The sequence below is a fragment of the Chironomus tepperi genome, unplaced genomic scaffold (genome assembly GCF_022539635.2).
Source record: "Chironomus tepperi strain 1889 unplaced genomic scaffold, CSIRO-AGI_Ctep_v1 contig_74, whole genome shotgun sequence".
Taxonomy (NCBI): domain Eukaryota; kingdom Metazoa; phylum Arthropoda; class Insecta; order Diptera; family Chironomidae; genus Chironomus; species Chironomus tepperi.
Genome location: NW_027226196.1, coordinates 563,805 through 586,653, shown reverse-complemented (window position 1 = coordinate 586,653; position 22,849 = coordinate 563,805). Strand labels below are relative to the sequence as shown.

General features: G+C 32.2%; 1 protein-coding gene across 4 annotated transcripts in view; it reads right to left on the bottom strand.

The window, feature by feature from the left end:
- Positions 1-22,849, bottom strand: part of Shab (Shaker cognate b) — a 151,671-nt gene that overhangs the window by 14,344 nt on the left and 114,478 nt on the right. For all 4 annotated transcript variants that reach the window (XM_070653959.1, XM_070653960.1, XM_070653961.1 and 1 more), the window contains 3 exons: positions 11,084-11,217; positions 10,825-11,004; positions 5,210-5,335 (listed from right to left, as the gene is read on the bottom strand). In XM_070653959.1, coding sequence (XP_070510060.1) covers positions 5,210-5,335; positions 10,825-11,004; positions 11,084-11,217 — 440 coding nt within the window. The remainder of the gene's footprint in view (positions 1-5,209; positions 5,336-10,824; positions 11,005-11,083; positions 11,218-22,849) is intronic.

The following is a 22,849-nucleotide window of genomic DNA, read 5'->3' as shown; positions in this document are numbered from 1 at the left end:
GGAATAATACTTTATTTTGGAGCTTTGAAAGCAGTTTTTGTATTTTGGGATCAATCTGTTAATTGGATTGGTCTCTTATCTGTAGCAGAGCTTGATGCAGACTCAAATTTTGTTTGAAAGCTTGGCACAAGTCGACTCGTCTTCATTTTAAATTCGAGTCCACTTGCTTTACTCTGTAGTTTCTCAAATTCAAGACCAATCGAGACCAAGATAGAGCTGTACCGAAAGATAGAGCTTTTACAGACGTTCTTTAAACGCGGCAATCGGCCCCCGTGCCCCAAGCTAAGGAAAGAAGAAGTAGTAATACCGAGATCAGGACCAAGATCGAGACTTCAAGGCAATTCGTCGAGAATAAGGCTTTCTAGATTCAGACTCGAGTATCCTAAATTCTTAGGCTTTATTCCCTGATTGACAAAGGCCAGCCAATGAAAGAGCTAGTGTTTAAAGCCAACTTGGAGAGGTCATGGATCATAGCTGAACTGTTTGGTCAGGGAAGTAAGTAAGTATGTATATCCTTTAATGCTTAATTCAGTCATTGAATTACCAGCCTCTACTGAGAATCTAACCCAATAATAAGGTGGTTATTACAAATTTTTCTGCTTATTCCTTAAACAATTTACCCACAAATGCCTTATTCTTACATCACCAGATTCCTCTACATAAGGTCTTAATACTCTTCATTCCCCTTAATTTCAACTCACATTCATACATATCTCACATCAATCGACATCCGTAACCAATAAAGACCTTTACATGGAAGACCACAAATTTTCTCTCGTTTTTCTGTCTAGAACTTATCTAATCCCTTCCATCCATGATCACATACTGTGAAGCAAGAAAATAATTTATTATGTCGAAGAAAAACGAGAGAGAGAGAGCGAGAGGCTTAGCACATAGCAAAGCTTGATGTGATGATAATGAAAATGTCAGTAATGACGCTCTGACGCTTTCTTATAAGAATTAGACAGAATTTTAGCATCATCATCATTATCATTAGGCCAAGGGTGAAGAGGGAATTCAATGGTAATTATTTTGTTTCCTCTTTTGGCATTTTAGGAAGTAAAAAATTAGAGATTTGTGTTTCCAATGGATTTTTTAAATCAAATCTCCAATAAATTGAGTTTACGTATGATGTGGAAATTTTTGGATGAAGCCAGGCAAGAGGGAACTAAGATGTGTGTTTATAATCTGTCAATTTTAATATGATTTCTTTTCGACAATTTGACATGGATGTAAGGCTCTCTGGTGCTAATTTTGAGTTGTATTTTGATTTGAAATAGCTAGAATTCAATTTGTTTGAGGCACGCGCAAGTCAGACAAGATTAAATTGAGGAAGTTATAACGTATTTGACTATTGAGACGTTTTGATCAAATTGTGTACGGATTGGCAACTAAAATTGTTATTTTATGGAGTATATCATATGACACGTTGCGGTAAATTAGCTTTTTTGGTATAAACGCTCTTCGGGATACCTCAAGGTCGTTTTGGCATATTTTTGCTAGAAGGCACTGAAGTTATGCTGTCCGGTTTTCTTATTTTATCGGATTTAAGTGGTTGAATTTTCAGGGAGTCTTTAAATATTTCTAAATCCTTTTTATGGATGCCAGGTGTCAAATATGCCATTATTCATCATTATTTAAATCAAAAAGATCCAAAAACAGGAGCTTTTAGGTCACTTTGATATCTAATCGTCAACATAGAGCCATAACGACTTCACTGTTCAATTCTGACTATCTAATCCCTTTCATTGCTCTAACAGGAACAGCTAGATAGCCTCATATTGCACATAAAGTAGGGACATAACAAACTTTCAGACCAGACTGCAGCTTATCTCCATTAGACTAATCACAAAAAGACACAAAAAAACTGCACAAAAATGACTTTAAAAATTCAAAACAAAAAGTCAACAAAAAATCAAAATCCAAACAAACAAAAAAACTCAACAAAACAAAGAGACAGTTATGACTGCATTGTGTATGGTAACAAAAGGATAAAAAATGTGTGTAAGTTTTTGCAAAAATATTTTTTTCATTAAAAATGTAAGCATCACGCACAGATATGCTTTGTATAGATTTTTTTGCAATATCATGGAACTTAATTAATTGTTTTTTTTTGCAGGACGACTCACCTTGATGGCAATCATAAAACCAATCATATAAGTATTCATTTAGGTTTTACGTGACGATAGAATTTCAGAATTATTTTATAATTGTTTTTTTTTGATATGGAACTCATAAGAAGCATAAAGTATAAAATCTCTAATTTGACTTATTTAATTGACAAAGGAATTAATTAAACGCTATGCGATCTTTGATGCTCCAAAACACCTTTGGCCTAAATTATATCAAAAAAATTAAAATTTAAATTAAATTAGAAAAATAGAAAAAATTAGAATTTAAAATTTAAATTATGCAATTAATTTAGTTAATTAAATGTTTTTTTTTTTTTTTAAATTATACAACAATGAGGAACTGAATGGTAGATTGAAAGGAAGAAAGGAAAGAAATAAAAGCATAGAAATGATAATGTAAAGAAGAATTAAATTGAAAAAAAGAAGAACTTATAAAATAGAATAAAATTCTCTTTGTCTTTTCCAGAGTTGTTGTTTGATGGATGTCCAAAAAATGGTGGAGAGAAGATGATAAAGTTGGATTTTGTCAAATTTTGAACTCAAGTAGAGTAAGAGATAGTGCTTCTTTCGGCAATTTTGGAAATTGACAAATGGAAATCAGCGATAGAGCATGATTCAGGCGACGTCTAGGGTATCTACGTACTTATCGTGTAAGATGCTCATCTGCGTACTTTATTCTCAATATCAGAAATTTTTAATCAAAGAGCATGATGAAGACAAAATTGATGAACAGTCGCAAAACTGGTCCAAAAACGACTGTTACGCAGCTGTCGAGTCAATATTATGAATATTGTAATAGTCGGGTAAAGCAATGGTGCATCAAAAGGCAGTAGCGACTATTGTAAAACTGCTACGAAATCAGCTATCACGTAGTTAGTGTAGTCATCATCATGTCTTGCTGTCAACATGGCTATGATTTTCGGAGACATTATATGAATTTCTTGAGACATAACCAGAACCAAGCCAGAAAAAGGTTCAAATAGCTGGTTCAGATTACTCTGAAATTTCGAATGCTTTCTTCGTGAATTTCACTTCAATCTGACAATCCTGAATTCTAAGTTCATCACATCGGTGGCTTTATTCTGCTTATTATAACTCATCATTGCTGTAACTGCTTGTTGTACAAACTTTGAGATAGAGTCAAATGGAAAGTCTTTTGTAGTAATCTTGACTCTACATCGGAGCATCGTTCCAGTTAGTAAGTAAGTATTCCTCTCGCCATAGTAAAACAACACTTTACGTCTTTATAACAACTCTGGATTATGTTGCGCAACATCTAATTCCTTTATCATGTAATTACACTTAATACTCAACATGTGAATGTGAATTGAAACTTTTTTTTTCATAAATTCATGCTTGCATTTTCATTTTCTCTTTTATAAGAGCACAATTAGACAGAATTGAAAAATATATCTTATCGTAAAAAAAAAACAAGGAAAAAGTTTTTTAATCAAACACAACATGAAAATGCATTTTTGCAAATGTGGAAATTTTTAAGGAATTTCCTTTTTTCCATTTAGCTTGAGAATCATCATTGAAGATTATTATAATTGTAATGTGAGATGACATAAAAGTGGGAAAGAGTTTTAATTAGTTTAATAAGTTTTGATAGTTTGTGAAAGAATTTTCATGAAATTGAAAATAAATGGAGAAATCAAATTTGAATTTGAATAGTTATGTTGACATGAAATATTTTTAAATTATGTTAATTAAAAGTTTGAAATTTCTAAATGACATAATTGATTCAATTGAGAAAGTTTGAATAAATGTATGAATATTTTTGGGAAATAAAATCTATTTTGTATAAACTATTAAATTTTAATATGAAAATTTGGAATATTGTGCATAACATTTAGTGAAGATAAATTCCTAAATTATAAGGGATATCTTAACCATCCAATTAGTGCAAGTCTTCCAATAAACGGTTTTAGTAAAAATTTCAAGATTTGAATGATGATTATTTGTAATATATGATTTAGGTCATTTGATGCAAATGTAATCGACTACATCACTGCTACTGTCATCCGAGAAGCACAATCGATTCGAAATTTGACGACAGTCCGGCGTGACTTTGATAAACCTTATTAAGGTTTGACCACTAAGCCTTTGGAAAAATTCAAAAAATTCCACCTTAACCCCCAAGAGTTTTACCGATCTATACAAATTTTAAATGCAATCCGATTTTTCTCAACAAAATTTTTTGCTCCGCCTTTGAGCTTTGACATGGTACCAGATGTCGGTATGGAGCCAAACTCTCAATCGATTAACCGGTTGACTCAGTAACTTACTAACCAGGTGCTAATTAAATAGGAAAGGAGTTTGTTGGTCAACCCCTCAGTTTTATCCTTTTCTGATCAAAACTCTTTAATTTTCTTGGATGATTAGCTTGAGAAATGACCTCATGGATCAGATTTTGTTCTTTGATAATCCAGCTTTTACCCGAGTGGACAAAAGTACTTTATAACTGGTTGATGGCAAGTTAATACCAAGTTGATGACTAGCTCTAACGTATTTTCGTCCAATCGAGTTAGTGATCGACCTCAGATAGAGTCGATAGAGGATTTTCGCAAAAAATCGACATTTAGTCGACATTTCTATACAAAATCCGAGCAATTTTCAAAAATCATGTCAATTTTTACTTACAAATCATCATTCAAATCTTGAAATTTCACGAAACAATTTCTAACTAATAAAATGTGAAATAATTTTGCATTCTAATTAAATTTTCTAACTACATTATCCATTAAGAAAAGTTAAATAATTAATCTAACCTAAAAAAGTTTATAATAATCATAATCACATTCAATAATTTAAATTTAAGAATTACTTGTGATTTTCTAATTTTCTACTAATTTGTACTTCAAGTCAATAGATTTAGATTATAGATTTTAAAAACAAAAAAAGAGAGAATAATGAAAGAAATAGGTTAGGTATTTAGGAATGTAAAAGAATAAGAAGAATTTGCAAGGATTTTTAAAAAGGAATTAAAAGAATTTCTAATGAGTGGAAAGCCAAAAAGGAAGTTAAATTAGTTAAATTTATCAATAAATGAAATAGAAAAAAATTGTCAAACTTACGTCCGAGGTACAAAAGCAGCATTCAAATTCAGATGGTATCTCAACTTCTGTCTTTATTCGCTTCGGTGCTTTTGGATCTTTAAGCTGATTTTCCATGGCTATTTCTCTTCTTAGCTCCTCGACTTCCTATTTTTTATGAGAATTTAAGATGTAGAAAGAAAGAAAAAAAAAATGAAATTTAACGTTAAGACACTGTGAACAATCGAGTGAATCAATTTGCAAGAAAATTACGTAAAAGGAATAGAAAAAGTAAAAGAATAAGGAAAGCTTTTTTTGTATTAGAAGAAAAAAAATAGGAACGGAAAACGAGAGAATAAGGTAGTATAGAAAAATTACAGAAAATTTCTCTTTGTAATAAAAAGAATTAGGATTTTTTTAGCGCATTTTTCTTTGGATTCAATTTTGAATCTGTCAAATATCCGGAATCATGTAGGCGATACTCTAACTTGCTGCCGGATTCGGTTTGAATCTGGTTCAATGCCAAAGTTAAGGCTGCTTATTGCTGGATTTCAAATCGATTAGTCGACTTATTACTTCTTAAAAATCCACATCTAGAAGACTCGACAAGTTTCCAATCAAAATCTGAGTAAACTTCTACACTTATGTCTATAACACGGTACAGATTACTAAGTGTCCTGAGATAAACATCAAACCAGGTTCAGTTAAGAATTTTCTTAGCAATTAAATACAAAACTGAATTTGACTAACTAAGTCTTTGACACAAAAACTTTCACTTGACGAGAGCAGAAGCGTATTCAAAGGAGTTAGGGGTGTGATTTGAAGATCAAACCTAATCCTTCTTGGTAAAATTGCTGACTATGTCCCTGGAGCGAATTTAATTACTAGGGTTAAAGATTAAGAAACGATTCTAGACTGACAATTCTGGGTATTAAATTGCTAATAACAGTCTCAACAAAATATCACTATTTCTCTATTGTGTCGCTAGTGTTTCTGGTTAGAAAGAAAGATATCCCATGCAGTGCTAGTCTAAAATTTACAAATTATCACTTCCTAAAACATTTAATTGATCAAAAAATGGTCAAAATTTATTAAAAGATTGCACCAATCTACGCCAGATTCCAGTCGGTATGATGCCGGATAGATTGTTCAACTTGTTTTATTAAGGTAATTGACACAAAATTCCACAACCTCAGTCAATATCCTTCAAAAATTTGAATTCCTAGAAAAATGCGCTCAAAAATAAGTTTTAAAATCCAACGAGGTGAAAAAGACAAAAACGATAAGAATTGAAAGATTGAATTTAAACAAAAGCATATCACAACAATAAGAAAAATTAAGTTCGGTCGACTGTATGGCAAAGAAAAAGCAAGAAAACAGAAACTTTTTTCCTGCTTCCCATTTCGCTTCTTTTTTACTCCCTTTTTGATTTATCAGAAAAAGTCATGCAACATGCAATTTATTTTCAGTTACTCCTTCTTCTTTTTTTTGTGTCTCACACAATGAATATTGTGTGATGTTCATCGCAGCTCACTTCCTTCACCCCTCATTTAATTCTATATAATTCTTATATAATATATAATTCTTATAAGGGGTTAAAGAAGTTTTTGCTTTTTTTTTCACACTTTTGAATGAAAAATGCATTTGAATTATTTACAATGAACTTTTTTTTTTGCTCTCTCTGTTCCTGCATTTGAGCTACAGAAAAGAAAAGTTAATTGTACATTTGACTTGAAGATAGCAACAATAGGGAAAGTTCACAGCTGAGAAATTCGTTCCTTTTTTGTGCTGTTTCGACTCTAAATCGTTTGAAATTTATTTTATGATGTAAAACAGCTTTGATGTTATGACCTTCATGCTTTGCTTTCTTTTTGCAATGTTGTTTGCTTATTCTGGAATGATTTTTATGTTTGTTCATGCTTTGAGAAGGAATTTTGATGCTGGGGATGTGCTTTAAGTTTTAAAGTTATGAGAATTTTTGGAAATTGTTTGTTCATTTGAGGAAGATTTCCTTTATGGATGAATCAGGGGTTTGTTTCCTCTTTCTCAAAAATTGGATATACATCCAGAAGCTGAGTTCGAATTGAATTTGAAATTAATAAAGAGTCAATTCAACTTTTCCATACAAAATCTGAGTCAATCTCAAACTCTGTCATTTATGATGATATTAGGGATATATATTAGTAAGAACCAAGCTGTTCCGACAAGGAAAACACACAGCATAGAAGCATTTGATAGCCAGAGTCAAGTCCACCTGGAGCCAAATTTTCGAGCATTTCTATGGCATGTACCTTCCTAATGAATAGCATAAATCAGTTAATCGAACAAAAAATTGGTTTCAAGTCGTAGTGACTCTGAAGTGATGCTAAATGTGATTTGAATTCGATTTCAATCCAGCACCACGAGTCAGAGTCGCACCGTCCAAGTGCTGGATTTCAGATCGATTAACCGACTTGTGATATTTACCCAGAAAGGACATGGCGTAGAAATGATCGAAAATCCTACCTCAGACCGACTTGACACTTGTCCTACTTAGCGATTAACATAATTCGGTTAATTGATCAAAAATCCGACACTAAGCTGTCATGACACTAACTTGATACCGTATATGGTTCAAATTCGATTTGAATCCTGAACCACGTCATAGTTACGCCAGCAAAGGGTTGGATTTTGAACCAATAAACCAAATTATCCTATTCAGATGGTCATCAAAATCTAGCTGATCATCAATTTCTCTTCTTTAACTGAGAAAAATCCTAAATTTTTCAGCAATTCAAATGAACTCAGCAGATTTACATATTTTAAGATTTTCAACTTCAGATACCTGAACATCAGCTATTGTATCTCTTCTTACTTATCATTTGAACAACATTTTCTCCCCATTTTTTTGCATCAAATGCAATTGAAACAAACATGAATACATTTGAAAAATCAACAAAGCATTTGGAAGTACATAAAAAATTGTTTTGCATAAAGTGAATGAAAAAAATCTGAAAGTATTTTGAACTTGTGAATTCGTATTTAATAGATTGGAAATGCTTGTTTGAATTTGCACTTCTATTAATATCAGCAAAAAAAATCTATTTGCATTTGAATTAACTTTTAAGAGTTGTTTTCGCTTGAGTAGCTCAGTGGATATTGATGGAAATTGAATTTAATTGAATCTTGACGTGAACTCTTTAAATTTATTGAAATAATCAATTCATGCATTTTTAAGTGCAATATTGGAGGGAATTTTGAATTATTTTTGAGTAAATAACTTTAGTGCTGCAAATTGAGAATGAATATTTCCATTATTGCACTTATGAACAAAAATGTTTAATTAATTTTTAAGTAAATTAAGTCAAATTAATGCTTTTCGAATTTGATTCTTAGATCCAAGGGAGTTCCAGTACCGAAACTAGAATATTTTATGCCAAAACTAGTATTTCCCATAATTATATAATCCAACAAACCCGCATCGACACTCAAAAATCTATAATTAATTCAATCACTCCTCCTTCTTATAAATATTATTAAGCTTAATAGCCATACACATTTGTTTTAATACAAATTACGAGTTATAACTAATTTTATGGTCGGTCGTAAAAATTATTGCTCATTTTCTTCAAAATTATGTGAACAATCCACAGAGTCATTGTGGTGATTTTAGTATTTTTGATGACTAATTACGAGAAAAATGTGAAAAATTTGAATTGTTTTCTGTTTTTTAACAATTTTTTCAAGATTCTTTAATGAATAAATTACCTCAAATAATTCAAATTGATTAACTGATCAAGAATCTGGCTACAAGAATGTGTGACTTTGACTAAGTGCTCAATTTGGATTTAAACGGACATTATGTCAGAGTTATGCCGGTCTGGTGCCAGATTTTAGATCGATTAACCGACTTGAAGCCCTAAACCAGTGGTTCCAACATTTATTTTGCGGAAGACCTTGATGAAGACCTAAACTAAAATTAAGCTTCCTAAATGTTTCTCCCAAAAACTCAACCCTTGGATCCATCAAAAAAATTTTATTTTCTCAAAAATTAATAAAAATTGTGCAAAAGAAAAAATTGTAGAATTTGAAAGAAAAATTTAAGTCAGATTCATTCTTGATCTTTTCTTATTTCACTACCTCTTTACTCCATGTTTGTTGATGGTCAAACTACAGAAATTATAAATTAGAGAACAAACAATAACCATAATGATATACCACAGTACAAAGAGAAACTAAGTTTCAAGTAAAACTAAAAGACGAATGAAGCAAACTAAAAATGGATGGAATGTTCTTTAGTGGACATGGCTACTGAAAGACAAAACTCAAAATTGGTTTGAATTTTGTATGGAGTTGAGTTTACTTAAGTTGGTAAGTGGATAATTCCAAGGCAGACCTCGAAGTCAAAAAAGGCTTTCCTTGTAAAGTCTTTTCGACTTCATATGCGATTTAAGTTGATTTCGAGCTTTGCTTTAGGGGAATCACCTGCTTCCTGTCAGCTTTGCCTAGAATCAACCACTTTCTCAAACAAAAATCCTTGTCCACTTAGAATTCCAACAAAAATTGTCAAATAAAATGTAACGTGATTTTTTTTTTGCAAGAATTATCTTGACAGTTCTTTATGCCAATTGGTGATTAAAATTTGTGATTCAAATCAAGGTATTAAGGATATTTTTAAGATGTGTCATTTAAGATAGGACTGAGATTAGAAATCATTTAGACACATGGCGTAATAACGGACGAAAGTCGTCTCAGGCTGGCGTTACTCCGGCTTCATGCCAGAATCTATAACATCCAGCCTCTGGATAGAGTCAACTCGGCCTGGTGTCGAATTTTCGACCATTTCTACACCGGGTGCTTTCCGGAAATTATTCTCAGTACACGGACATCTCAAAAATATTCAAGGAACATGAAATGCAAACATATGTATTAAACACAAGAAGCAATGATAGTTTTATCCTAAAATAATCTCTGAGAATACGAAATTTGATCTCAAATTAAAGACACATGATATTGAAAAGTCTAAATCTAGTGTCTTTAAGTTGACGTGACTCTGGTTTGTAATCTGATTCAATAAAATTCTTTCACGACTTTTCTACATCATGTGTCTCTCGGATAACTCTTAAACATTGGATCCTAATGGGCAACAAGACTAAAGCAGCTTATTATCCAAAGAACATGATGTGAGTCTGGTCAGTTTTGTTAGTTTGTTAATGAGCAGAAATCAAGGATGACTCAAATTTTGTATGGAGTCTTGTAGATTGTAGTCGACTGAACGGAATATCAAATTCGAGTCGACCTTGAGCTCGACCAGTGAGTTCATAAGTATCCTTACTAGAATCCTTACAAGAACATACTCCTCATACATATGTAAATGCTGACTCTTCAAAAAATGTCCATAATTTAAGTCATAACTATCACAAAAAAGACTATCATTTCTTCTTGTGTCACATAAAAAAAATATGAAAGGAACACAAACAAAACGATAAAAGTAACGGCGATAAGAAATCAAAACTCATAAAAATGTCAAGAGAAATTTATGACAGACAGCGATAGAGAGAATCAAAACAATTAGATTTGAAAGGAAAATGGTTTGATTGTTTGTCGGTTCTGTTTTTTTTTTGAATGACTTAAAAAGGAATTTTGACAAAAAGATATCAAAAATCGTCCATACTTACGGCTTTTGTTGCTCTCATATATTTCTCATGCTGTAATTGTTGATTATCGGCTGCATCCTCATCGATCAATTGCTCATTATCATTATTAATATCATCTTGATTTGATTCTGTGCTCCACTCGCGACGTTGTGGTACAGGACTGTAGGAAGGCTGGTTTTCTGGTTCAGGCATTGACGTTTGCTGGATTTTTTGGATGAAAAATGGGAAAATTTTAAAAATTTTGTCAAAATTAATGAAATTAAATAAATTTGAAATCTACTTGATTTGATGAATTGCTCCTCCGATGATGCAACGGATAATGATCATAATTCTTATAACATCCAGTTCCAGTATTTGCAGGATTTTTCTCCGAATCACCATCCGACTCCAAGTCGCCTTGCGATAGATTATGTCCTGCACCCGAGGACATCGACAAACCCCGTAACGCGCGTGAGTCAGTATCGATGCCAATTTTTTGTGAATTGTGTGTTTAATTAATTTAATTTGTTTTTTTCAAGAAATTTTGGGGGGAAATTTTCATTTTTTGGGGGATTTAAAATTTTTATAGTTTTAAGTTCAGTTTCCCATCAAGAAATCAAACAATTCAGTAATAAAGAAAATTGAACACACCAAAAATAATTAAAGAATTTTCACGCATTTTCATATGTGTGTGTGTGTGTGTGTGTGTTAAAATTAAAAAATTAATATTGCAAATATGAGAGGCCAAATCGCAATGGATGTACGTGTCAGTGTGAAAATTAAAACAGCAGTCGATAATAAAAAGTTTTGCAAAAAAGAGAAAAAAAAAATTTAATAAAATTAATAAAAAAGTTGCAACAAAAGTTTGTCTTTGTGCTGTTTATTTTGTTGTTGTTGTGCATTAATTAACATTAAAATAAAATTAGGGTAAACAAAGTCAGATTGATGAAAATCATGAATAAAAACATAAATTAATGTTAATTATGTTAAAGTTAATTATTTTTGTCCCGGACTCATCACCAATCAATTTATTGATACCCAAGTGTATACACTGAATGGAATAATATGCGAATGTGAGTCAGGCGTGAACAAATTTTTATTTTCACAGGAAACTACATTAATTGCATTAATTATTGTTGTTATTTATTATGGTAACAGCGTTGAAACATGTGTGAACCTTTCAGAATGCTTGCCTTTTTTGAGGGAAATTATGAAAAAATTTAATTTGAGTTTTTAATTATTTTTGAGGAATTTAAAAAAGCTTTATTTGATTGATTTGAATTTTAATCATCCCGAAAGGCACATGGCGTGAAAAAATTGAGAAATAGTGTCTTCAGACAATTTTGACATTGGTTTCCAATCGGATCTACCAACATCCGGCTCCACGTTAGACATGCAGGGCAATATTTTCCGACTTTTTCACACTGTGTGGCATCCAGGCTTGTTGATGTTGACATTCACTCGAACGACACAAATGAAGAAGTTTCCTCTACGAACGCCGTCAATAGGGAGCTTACTTTTGGCGTTAATAAAATGTGTGCCTGAGCCCATTGTGACTAATGCTTTGGTATTTAACCATTATTATGTCTATACAAGGATCATGGTTCAAAATTCAGCATGTGAAATTTTATCTTTTTTAGTTCTTTTCTTTGCATTTGTCTGGATTTTAATTAAGAAATCCGGTAAGGATTCTCGAGAACTTGACTGTGACGTCATTGTCTAGTCAACTGAAATTGGTCGATACTTTGAAGAATTCCCTTGTCTCGATCGTTCCGGTTTCAGTCTCAGAGCCGGTTATATTGCAGAATATGGCATGTAGTCAGATTAAAGACTGTGCTCAAAAGTCACAAATTTCAGTAAAAGAGATCAAAAATGAACACATGCTTATTGAAATTGAAGATAACCTACAAAACTAGACTCATTTAATATTAGCACTATATCAGAGACTAGAAACATAGCCAGACTAAGACTCAAAACTCAAATTCCATTCCCTTTTCAGTGTATTCACCATTAGTCCATAGTGTGTATATTCAAAAAAATTTAACATAAAATCCTCTCATCATTGTAGCAATAATTAATTTGAATAAATCAATTAATCAACAACAAGAAAATTAATTATGGAAATGCTAATTGAACTTTAACACGAAAAAAAAAATACACACTAAGAAAGAAAATGAAAACATTAAAGATCTTAAAGTAACAGTTTGTGATGAATATTCAGTAACAATTAGAATTAATATTGATTAATGAACATGAATAACTATGTATTATTATTATTAGGTCTAAGAAAATTTTATAATCAAGTCGTACACGTCAAACTAATTATGATTACAAGTCTGGTTAGTTAACCTTGAGCGGTACAAAATTTTTCATGGTGAATTCATTAGACTAAAGAAGGGGTGAAGGTTATTTGATTCAACTTTAGGAGTTGAATTGATGGAAAATTGACGGTTTACTTTAAATGTTAGTCAACGGCAAGTCATCGGTGATGATACAGAAATATAAAATTGAATTATCATTTGCGTGCTGACACCAATTGTGGTTTATTTGATGAAATAGACTAAATTACATAAAAATCAGAGATCGTATTTCGATACCTTGAACTTGCATATTGTAGTCAGAATAGACTAAAGTTGACTGTAAAATCCAGTACAAAATTCAATAAAATTGACTTTAACAAAACTGACAGGAATTGGACCCACGTTTAACCTCTAGAACTTTACGATAAATTCGACTAAACTCGACTAATTTCGACTTCTGAAGCTCTAGTTTGATAATAAACTTATTATGATTGATAAGTAGGTGACATTATTGTAAGATCATTGACAGCACAATAGCATGTTCAGTAGTTGTTGTTCGAAAGAAAAGGATCTTCAATAGTCATAGTTGGTTTTGTGTCCATTATAGTTATGAATCCTGAGCAGTACAATGCGCTAATGCACCGCTTCATCTCATATTCTCATCAAGAAGGTAAGGCGACTCTGATTGCATCATGAAATATGAAATTTAAACATCGAGTCATTTCAATAATTCATCTTAACATTTTCGGTGTCGTCAAGGCAACTTAGCGTCTTTTCAAATTCGATGTAGTTGATAGCGAACACTGTGAACTGTTCTATTATCAATTCTCATTCTAATCGTAATTTATTAGATCAAGGATCACAAAATCAAAATATCTTTTAATTCACCATAAAAAAACTTTGTACCACGTCGTCAGTTCTAAGCACATAAAATTTAGAAAAAGCTTAAGATCACAATAAAAAATAAAAGTCTTGCCAATTCAGTCACAAAATATCAAAACACAACACAAAACGAAAGAGTAAAATGAAAAGATAATTAAAATAGAATCAGAAAAAGCCACACACAATGCACACACCAGAAAATTTATTAATTGAAATATTATTATGTCAACAAATAGGAACTAGTTAGATAGATAAAGTCAGACTAGTTTTGAATCTAGCAATTTCAAGAAGATAAAAAAATAACAAAGTTTTTAAAGTTAAGTTGAAAAAAAAAGTTATGAGGAATTCAATTCCTACTGATGTTCATTTCATTCTATAGATTGAACTTTTTCATCCTCAAAAAAAGGAAAAACAAGAAAAAAAGAAAATTTTTTCAATGAGGAAAAAGGGAAAATAAATTGAAAAATTGAAATACTTCAGAAATAGAAGAAAAAATAGTAAGAAAATAGAGGAAAAGAAGCTTAAGAATAATGGAAGGAGCTTCATCATTCACAGCACATTTGGGAATTTACTTCTCATCTCATTCATGTTGAGCTAAAAAATTTCATTTTCATTTCATTTCACTTAACGTCGAGGAATTATTATTATTATATCTAGCTTCAAGGATGTCTTTCAATTTATTGGTAACATGGAAGATCTGTCTTGTGCTAAAACTATATAGATGAACTAGAAAAATATTTTTATATTTTTTTGCCACATTTTTTATAATTTTTTATGGACTTTAGAAGAAAAATTTGTTGAATCATAATGGATATACATGAGTGTTATGACCATCGATTCAACAAGTTGTAAGTTTTTGTTGGATTAGAAAAAGAGATTATGCATATTTTTCTTGTCCGATGTGATATTTACATATTTGGAAAGTTTAAAATGTCTTTTTAAAAGGTGAGGAAGTTCATGAAGAAAATTTGTAAGGTTAATAAGTTAGAGATTAGAAGATTTATAGTTTTTTTAATTTTCTGAGCAGCATTTTAAGAGGTTAATTTCAATTTTTAACGTCAAAACATGACCAGCACAAAGTTTCTTTGCGAGATTAACGTTAAAACACCAAGTTGCCCTGACGGCACCGTGACGACTAATTCAATCCATTTTAAGTGTGAACAATGGGATTCACTGCATTGCAGCGCACGGTTTTGTCATGATTATAGGCAAATTGTCAAAATTGTGCCTCAAGAGTCATAACATAAATGCGGATTTCGAAGGTATTAATCATAAAACTAGAAAAATGGTGAGTCTTCCCAAAAACAATTAAAAGATAGTAATTGCATTGTTGATTGAGTTCATAGGACTTCGGATCCACTCAAAATCTAAATTTGTGTGAGAAATATATGGATCTATCATTAAAAGTTGAAATTGTATGAGATAATACCTCGATTTGACTTACTAACTATGAAATTCTCGGGACAAGAAATTCTTTGACAAATATCGTAATCGAGTCTGGGAAACAAGTAGTTTCATTCTATATCAGTACAAATCTACGATTTAGGAAAGCTTCTGTGATTCTTTTATTTTCAGAGTTTGATTACGGAATTTCAGACTCATTAAAGTCAAAATTCAGGATTCTATGAGTTCGAGATATCAATGGAAGCTTCTAAATTGGAGTCTAGCAAACTTAGTCCTAAACGCAATCCTAGAATCTCTAGTTCAATTCAATAATTTTTGAAGAATTCACTTATAGGTGACAAATATTAAATCTGATGATTATTCTTTATGCATTTCCTTTAAGATTCAACACATGATTTCTTAACCAAGTCCATTATATTAATTAAATTTAGTTCAATTAATAGATTTCAGTTTTAATCATTGAAGTACACAAATCAGTTTCGATTGAATTTTGTGTAAGTAGTAAAAGTGATTTTATTTCCTTTTTCAATTAGTTCTTTTTTAAACAATTTTTCATTTCCATTTTGATTTTTTTTGTTATATTATATTTAACTGTTTTATAAATCAATAATAAATGTTGTTTTTGTTCTTATCATCATATTTTAAATGTCAAGTTAGAGTTTAATCGTTTATTTAATATTTAATGGATTAAAGGCTATCTATTCTGATTATCAAGTAAATATTCTTCATTTAATTCGGCTAAACGCGTTGATAATGGTTGTTGTTGTTGTCGTCGACGACGTGGTGTGATAGGTGTAACAACTACTGACTCTGTTGGTGATGATGAATCAATGAGATCATATTTGTCACCTATAGATGGGAAGGGATAGATAGGCAAAAGTGGATAGACAAAGATATCATCATCTAATGTTGCGATGTGATGATGCGACAAAGAAAAAATTGTGAAAAATTTGCAACAAAAGTTTAAAGTAAAAAATAAGGTTTTGGACATGATTAATTGAACGAGTTTACGATGTGAATGGGTAAAAAGTAATGCAATTAATTTATATCTTTGTAAGATCGCCAGTATTGCGATAAATGAATGAAATGAAAATGATTAAGTTGCCTACATCTAATGGTTAATGGCAATCAGCACGCATTTTCGATAAATTTTTCTTATTACAGTCAGTTCTACTTCTTATAATCAACGATTATGCAGCAAATTAATGAGAATTTGAGCGTTGGGAATTTCATTAATTTTCTCACGCGACCAACATTAATTTATTTATTTTTCCACTTCTTGTACGACTGAGTCTGTATATCCAAAAAAATGTTATTGATTAAAGTAGTGAGTCTCCAAACACATCATCATTGTCATCGTCTCTCTTTCTGTTGTCGATTTTGGCAACATAATAAACTATTATTAGTCTATTACTTAATTGATATAATTATTGTAAGTAGCTAGTCATGTACACACATGTTTTAAGAAACGTTATTTTGGGGGGCTGGATAATAATTTGTTGATAATTAATGAACATACATGAGTGGTTGGACTGAATTTGTAATGAATTTGATTTGAAAATCTGGTGACTGAGAGAAGGGCAATATGCGTCATTAAAAATATGTAAATTGATTTGATTGACCACATGTTAATAAAGCTCAATTCAAAAAATTTTGGAGAATTAAATGTGATAATGCTGAATTCAGCTAAATTAGCATGTTCTAAAAGCATTGAAATCAGTAAGCTCAACAAGTGACTATCAGGGAATTCAGCAAAATATGATTGAGCTGAGTTCAGCAAGTTCAGAGAATGCTTAATCAACTACTTTAAACATTATTAAATTCAGCAAGTTCAAAAATTCTAAATTCAGCTAATTAAAAATTGTCTAAATCAAAAATTGCTGAATTCAGCAAGTTCAAAATGAATGATGTTCAAAAATTGTTAAATTAAGCTAGCTTAAAAAGCGCTGAATCCAGCAATTCCAAAAAGCGCTGAATTCAGCAAGTCCAAAGCGTTCTAAACCCAACAATACCTAAATTCCAATAGCCAAACAGCAATAAAATATTGATTTTCAAGTCCTTTCATTTAGTCATTAAAATCTAATCGTTATTTCTCACATAAAACACTGTAATTGTTTCCCCTCATCCCACAAATTCACCCAATCATGTCCATAAAATCGCTTCAAATTACATAGCTGCCACATCGTCCATTACATAATCTTGACTTATATTTTGTTTCTGTTAAAATTTTAATTAATACAATTACATAATTCACAAAACAAATGAATAAGAGCATGAAAAGCTCATTAGTTTTCATAATTTGCAATTAAAATTTTATTTTTTCTCCCCTCATTGCATTTTTTTTTTTTTTTTTAATTAGCATTAAGCAATAACATTTTCATCAGCTCCACATTTACACAATAAAGCATTTTCACACACAATAAACATTGTTGAATAATGAGTGGAGCAGGCGAGCGTCTAACAAGTCTCAGCTATGAGAATTATGTGAGAAAGAAAGGACACGAATGGCAGCATAAAAAAATGCTACTTGCATAAATATTGTTTCCAGTTATGAATGCTTGGGGTTGGTTGTTATATGATGTCACGGTAGCTTTAATAGGTAGAGAGCATGCTGTCAAGAGCTTGATTTACTTCGTTGGCTGCACAGATCAATTGTGATCCATTGCCTTACTTAGGTTGCTTCTGAAGTTGGCTCAATCACTGGCAACTTATTGCTAATTGCCTTTTAAGAGCTTGTTCAACTTAGATACAGAGTTGACAATTTACAGACTGCATCGTCGATGCCATAACGGCGAATGACCGTTGGTGGTTAGTGACACCTTTACAGGCAGCAGACCGACAGCTGCTGACATCTGCACCAAATGAGCATGATCATGAGCGTTTCTTTCAGTTCACTCTACTTTTGAGAGCACGTTCATTACCTGCTAGCTGGGGCGTAGCCAGGGGGGCCATTAAGGGCAACGGCCCGCCTCCGAGGCTTAAATCAGTTTGCAGTTTGCAGTTTGGTATGCCTTGTCTGCGAGCGTAAAGTCTTGCTATTCAAAATTGTCACAAAGTAGGAAGTCTTGTGGTTTAACAACTGGTCCGGATCTCACCATGAACTATAGTTCTAAAGGATGTGTTACAACAGATTGTTAACCACAGTGCCTCCAGCTTAAGGCTGGGTCCTTCAAGCTATGCTTTCCCGAAATCCGGGATCGGGAAGCCTTAAATCATAGTAAGCCTTACATCATATGAAACTAATAATATTTCACCTGACGTCATTCATGAACCTCCCCCGGCTCAACATAAAAAGAATTTATAGTCGTTAAAATGAGAGGCTTTGACTTTATAAATGAAAAACTAGCAAAAAGGATGACGGATAATTTTATGCATGTCCGTGTTAATCTTCATAAGTGTTCCCTTCGGAATAATTTATTGACGAGAGGAAAAAAGCTGTTCTTTCCGAGTTGGAATAATGAGCTAAAAAGGCATAAAAAAGTGGGAAAGGCTAAGGCTGACTGTTCTTTTATTCGGTCAGTTACAATGTATATTATTAAAAATAGTTGAGGAATTGTGAAAATGGCCAGAAATAACGTAGCATAAGGCATTATTTTCCATTGTTAAATTAAAGCATTCACGCTTACATTTCATTATTTATATTTTTTTCATTTCCTGTATCAGGGATTGGACATTTTTTTGTGCCTTTTATTCTTCCTCGGTGTGAATTGCTGTATGTGGGTTAATTGTTAATTTTGAGGAAGGTCAGGACTGTAATCCTTACATATCTGATTAAAATTCTGGATTTCCACAATTTGACCCAATTACATCCACAAAAAATGTCAAAAGCACAGCCCACAGGTCCTTAAATAAATTCACAGTCTCCCTTCATAATTAAAATAATAGCCATTCCGTTACATCCGAGCACATTACTTTTTCGCCTAATTGCTGTAATCTTTTTAACTTGACCCTTTTTTTTAAGTTCAGCATAGGAACCAGTCACATGTGAGAAAATCTAAAAAAATATCCAATTTTTGTAATTACAAGTCAGGCATTCTTTGTAGTGAAAAATGGTCACGAATGGAAAGCGAGCTGAAAGGCTTAAGATTATTACATTTTCAGTCGTACATATTCCTGTGATTCTTGTTCTTCTTTTATGAATGTATGTAGAGCTTGAGCTTAAATGTTCCCTGTTTATAGCTTATTGTTTTGTTTATTCAAGAGAAAGGACTTTAAAAATGCATCATTTTTAAATTTTGTGCACTTGGAAGAATGGGGTTTTATGGTTCAGGAAGCTACAGTGTATTTGAATTCGACCACCTTTAAAAATATCAAACAATTTTTTAAAAATTGGACTAGTTTGTTAAATTTTAGTTTATTCATTGAATTCGGCCAGTTCGTTAAAATTCGACCAGTTCACTCAAATTTGGCAAGTTGACTCAAATTCGGCTAGCTTGTTAAGTTTTGCCATGTTTGTAAAGATTTGACTATTTGATTGAAAATCGATCAGTTCACAAACATTTGGAAATTTCGTCAAAATTCGACAAGTTCACTAAAATTCGGCCAGATTATTGAAATTCAGTTAGCGCATTGATATTTGGGTGTTTTTAAGATTCGGCCAGATTGTTCAGATTCGGCCAGTTTATAAAGATTCGGCCAGTTTATTGAAATCCGATCAGTTAAAAGAAATTCAGACAGTTGTCAAGATTTGTCTATTTTATTGAAATTTGGCCAGTTTATTAAGATTCAAACAGTTTATTGAAATTCGGACAGTTTGTTTAGATTCAGTCAGTTTGATCGCCTCAATAAACTCAAAGATTTTGATTAGTAGGAACGATTTTGGTCATTTCATCAGAAAACTTTCAATCTCTCTGTATTTTAGATTTTAACGATTTCGGCCAGTTTAAATTATTTCGGCCATTCTCATGAATATTAGCTGGATTTTTTTGTGTTTATTATTTTTTTAAAATTTCTCAGCTATGAATTTTCGGCCGTAATTAAATATCTGCACTATTGATTTATTCAAACTTATTCTAGCCGTTTATCACTTTCGGCCAGTTTGGTATTCATAATTTTTATCACAAAATATGCGCATTCTCCGTTAAAATCTTCTAACTTGCATACACATTCTAACTGTAACAATCTAAATCCTCATTTCCTGCTATTTTACCACATAATTTTACAGTCTTTATGCATAACACGATTCGCCTGCTTTTCTAAATTTTCCCCCTATTTGCAATGCATTAATAAAAGGCGTTTATATGTGCGAGATTTATGTCTCCGCATTTGAACATAAAGTTTAAAACTAGGAAAAAAGAAGCCCTTGAAAGATGGAAATCATCAAGGAAGTATCTACAATTTTTTATAACAAATGTAAATTTAAAGCAAGGCATGAAAAATGCTTGAGGCAATATTTACACTAAATTGCGTGTACTTCTTCTATGTCATGTTTCATCGCATGAGGAACATAATAGAAACATCGACTCGCATTTTAAAGTAAATAAATAAATGTATAAACATTTAAGCATGTTTAAGCTAATGAAGTATTTTGCTATTGTTAGACATTTTATTATGCAAAAAACCTTCGCATGTATTACAACTTGATACTTTAAAGTGGAAAAATATCTTAACGCCTTATTTTGCGTGCATTTATAATGAGCATAAATTCCTGTTTCGGACTTATTGTGCCTATAAATATGGACATGTATGTGAGGTCAATGTGGGCGCTTTGATTTATTACGAATGATAATTTTTTTTTGCAGTGGCTTTTTAATGGATTTTTATATCTTTTTGTGCATGGATATTACTGCAATTTACATAATGATTTGTAACCTTTATCGAGTGGAATGTGATATTGGTTTTGTTGGATGTAGTCATGGGGATTTGTGGTAGAGATACAGAGTTAACGTTGCTGTGACTGAGGATTCAGGCGATGCAGGGCTTCATATGATAACCATTTGGAAGCCACGTAATATTCCTTACCGAGTTCCATGCAGACTGATCCTCCTTCTTTGAGTGACTCGGCGCAGTTGTGTAACAGCAATGGTTTGATTGGATCTGAACCTTATTGACTCCAAATGCCGATTCCTCGGTACCCACCTGCTCCTACAATTATCCATTTCTACACTTGGTACGTACCACAGGCTTTGCCTTAGGGTAGGATCAAGGGAAAGGGTACCCTAACAGACAATGAACATTCTCACCTGAATGAGTATGCTGATGGTTATAATCAGTCAATATTAATGAGCTTCCTCAATTTTTGTGAACATACTCATAAGCTTAATATTTGTCTGTTCGGGGTAGATTTAGGTGTATTGCTTTGATAGAGGATGGAGCAGAGGAAAATGGGTACATTCGAGTAGAACAAGAGTTACTCGAGGAAAGAATACTCAAGGATTATACCAGTATACCGGCCCCAGATCCTCCTTCCAATAATATTTTTAGAAACGACTTAGATTCCAACTCTGGATAATTTTTGGTGGTCAAACCAATTTATTTAATAGTCAATTCGAAGCGAATGCATTGAAACTAATTAAATGCCTCAATGAAAACGCACAGCCAACGGATTCGCATCTAATCGTGCATTGTCTTTCCTAACCTAATTAAACTCAGCCTCTCAAATAGCTATATCTAATTTCCATCAGTTTAATGTCATAATAAACTAAAATGACATCAACTTTTAGGCTTCATGACACAAAGATTCTTAAAATATTTACGAGAATTTTCATTGCTGAATAATCAGATATTAGCAAAGAATTAGAGCAGATTCCTCAACATGATAGAACATATTTATTGATTTTGTAGGGGAAAAGGTCCAGTGTATTATCGAAATTTTATCTTTTGTGAGCTTAGGATCTATCAAAATATCTCGATAGAGTTCTCATTTGCATTGGAACTTCATTAAAAATTTGACTAAGTTGATTGAAACATTGATAATGAAGAACGTGATTGACGTCATTTGATAGACTATGTAGGGTTGACTTGCTGAATTTTGTGAGAGTGTGTTTAAGCTTATTTGAAGAAATTTGGTAGAATCCCAATGCGGATACCATAACCTCGCCGTCCCATTAGGTCTCGCAGGTAGACAAAGCTTCGGTTGACACGTAGTTGAAGAATCAAGCACAACGGGTAGGCCAAGCTTCGCTCAGCATATATTTGAGGGATCAAGCTTAGCAGTGAACCCAAGCTTCGCTATATGACCATACCTAGCCATCAACCATAGTACAGTAAATTCCAGAGATCGAAGTCACTTAGGTCGGCGGCTAAAAATCGGCTTAACTAAGAAGAAAGTGCTAAGCCGATTTTTTAGAAATATTTCAGCTTAGCTAAGCGGATATTTTAGCGTAAATATTTCGCCTTAGCTAAGCCGATTGATTTAGCATGATTCGGCTTACGCTATCATTTTAGTCGGCTAAGACATTTAGCCGGCTTACGTTAGCCGCCGGCTAAGGCGTCACTAAATGAATGAATTAATTTCCAAATTAATTGGAAATTTATTCAAA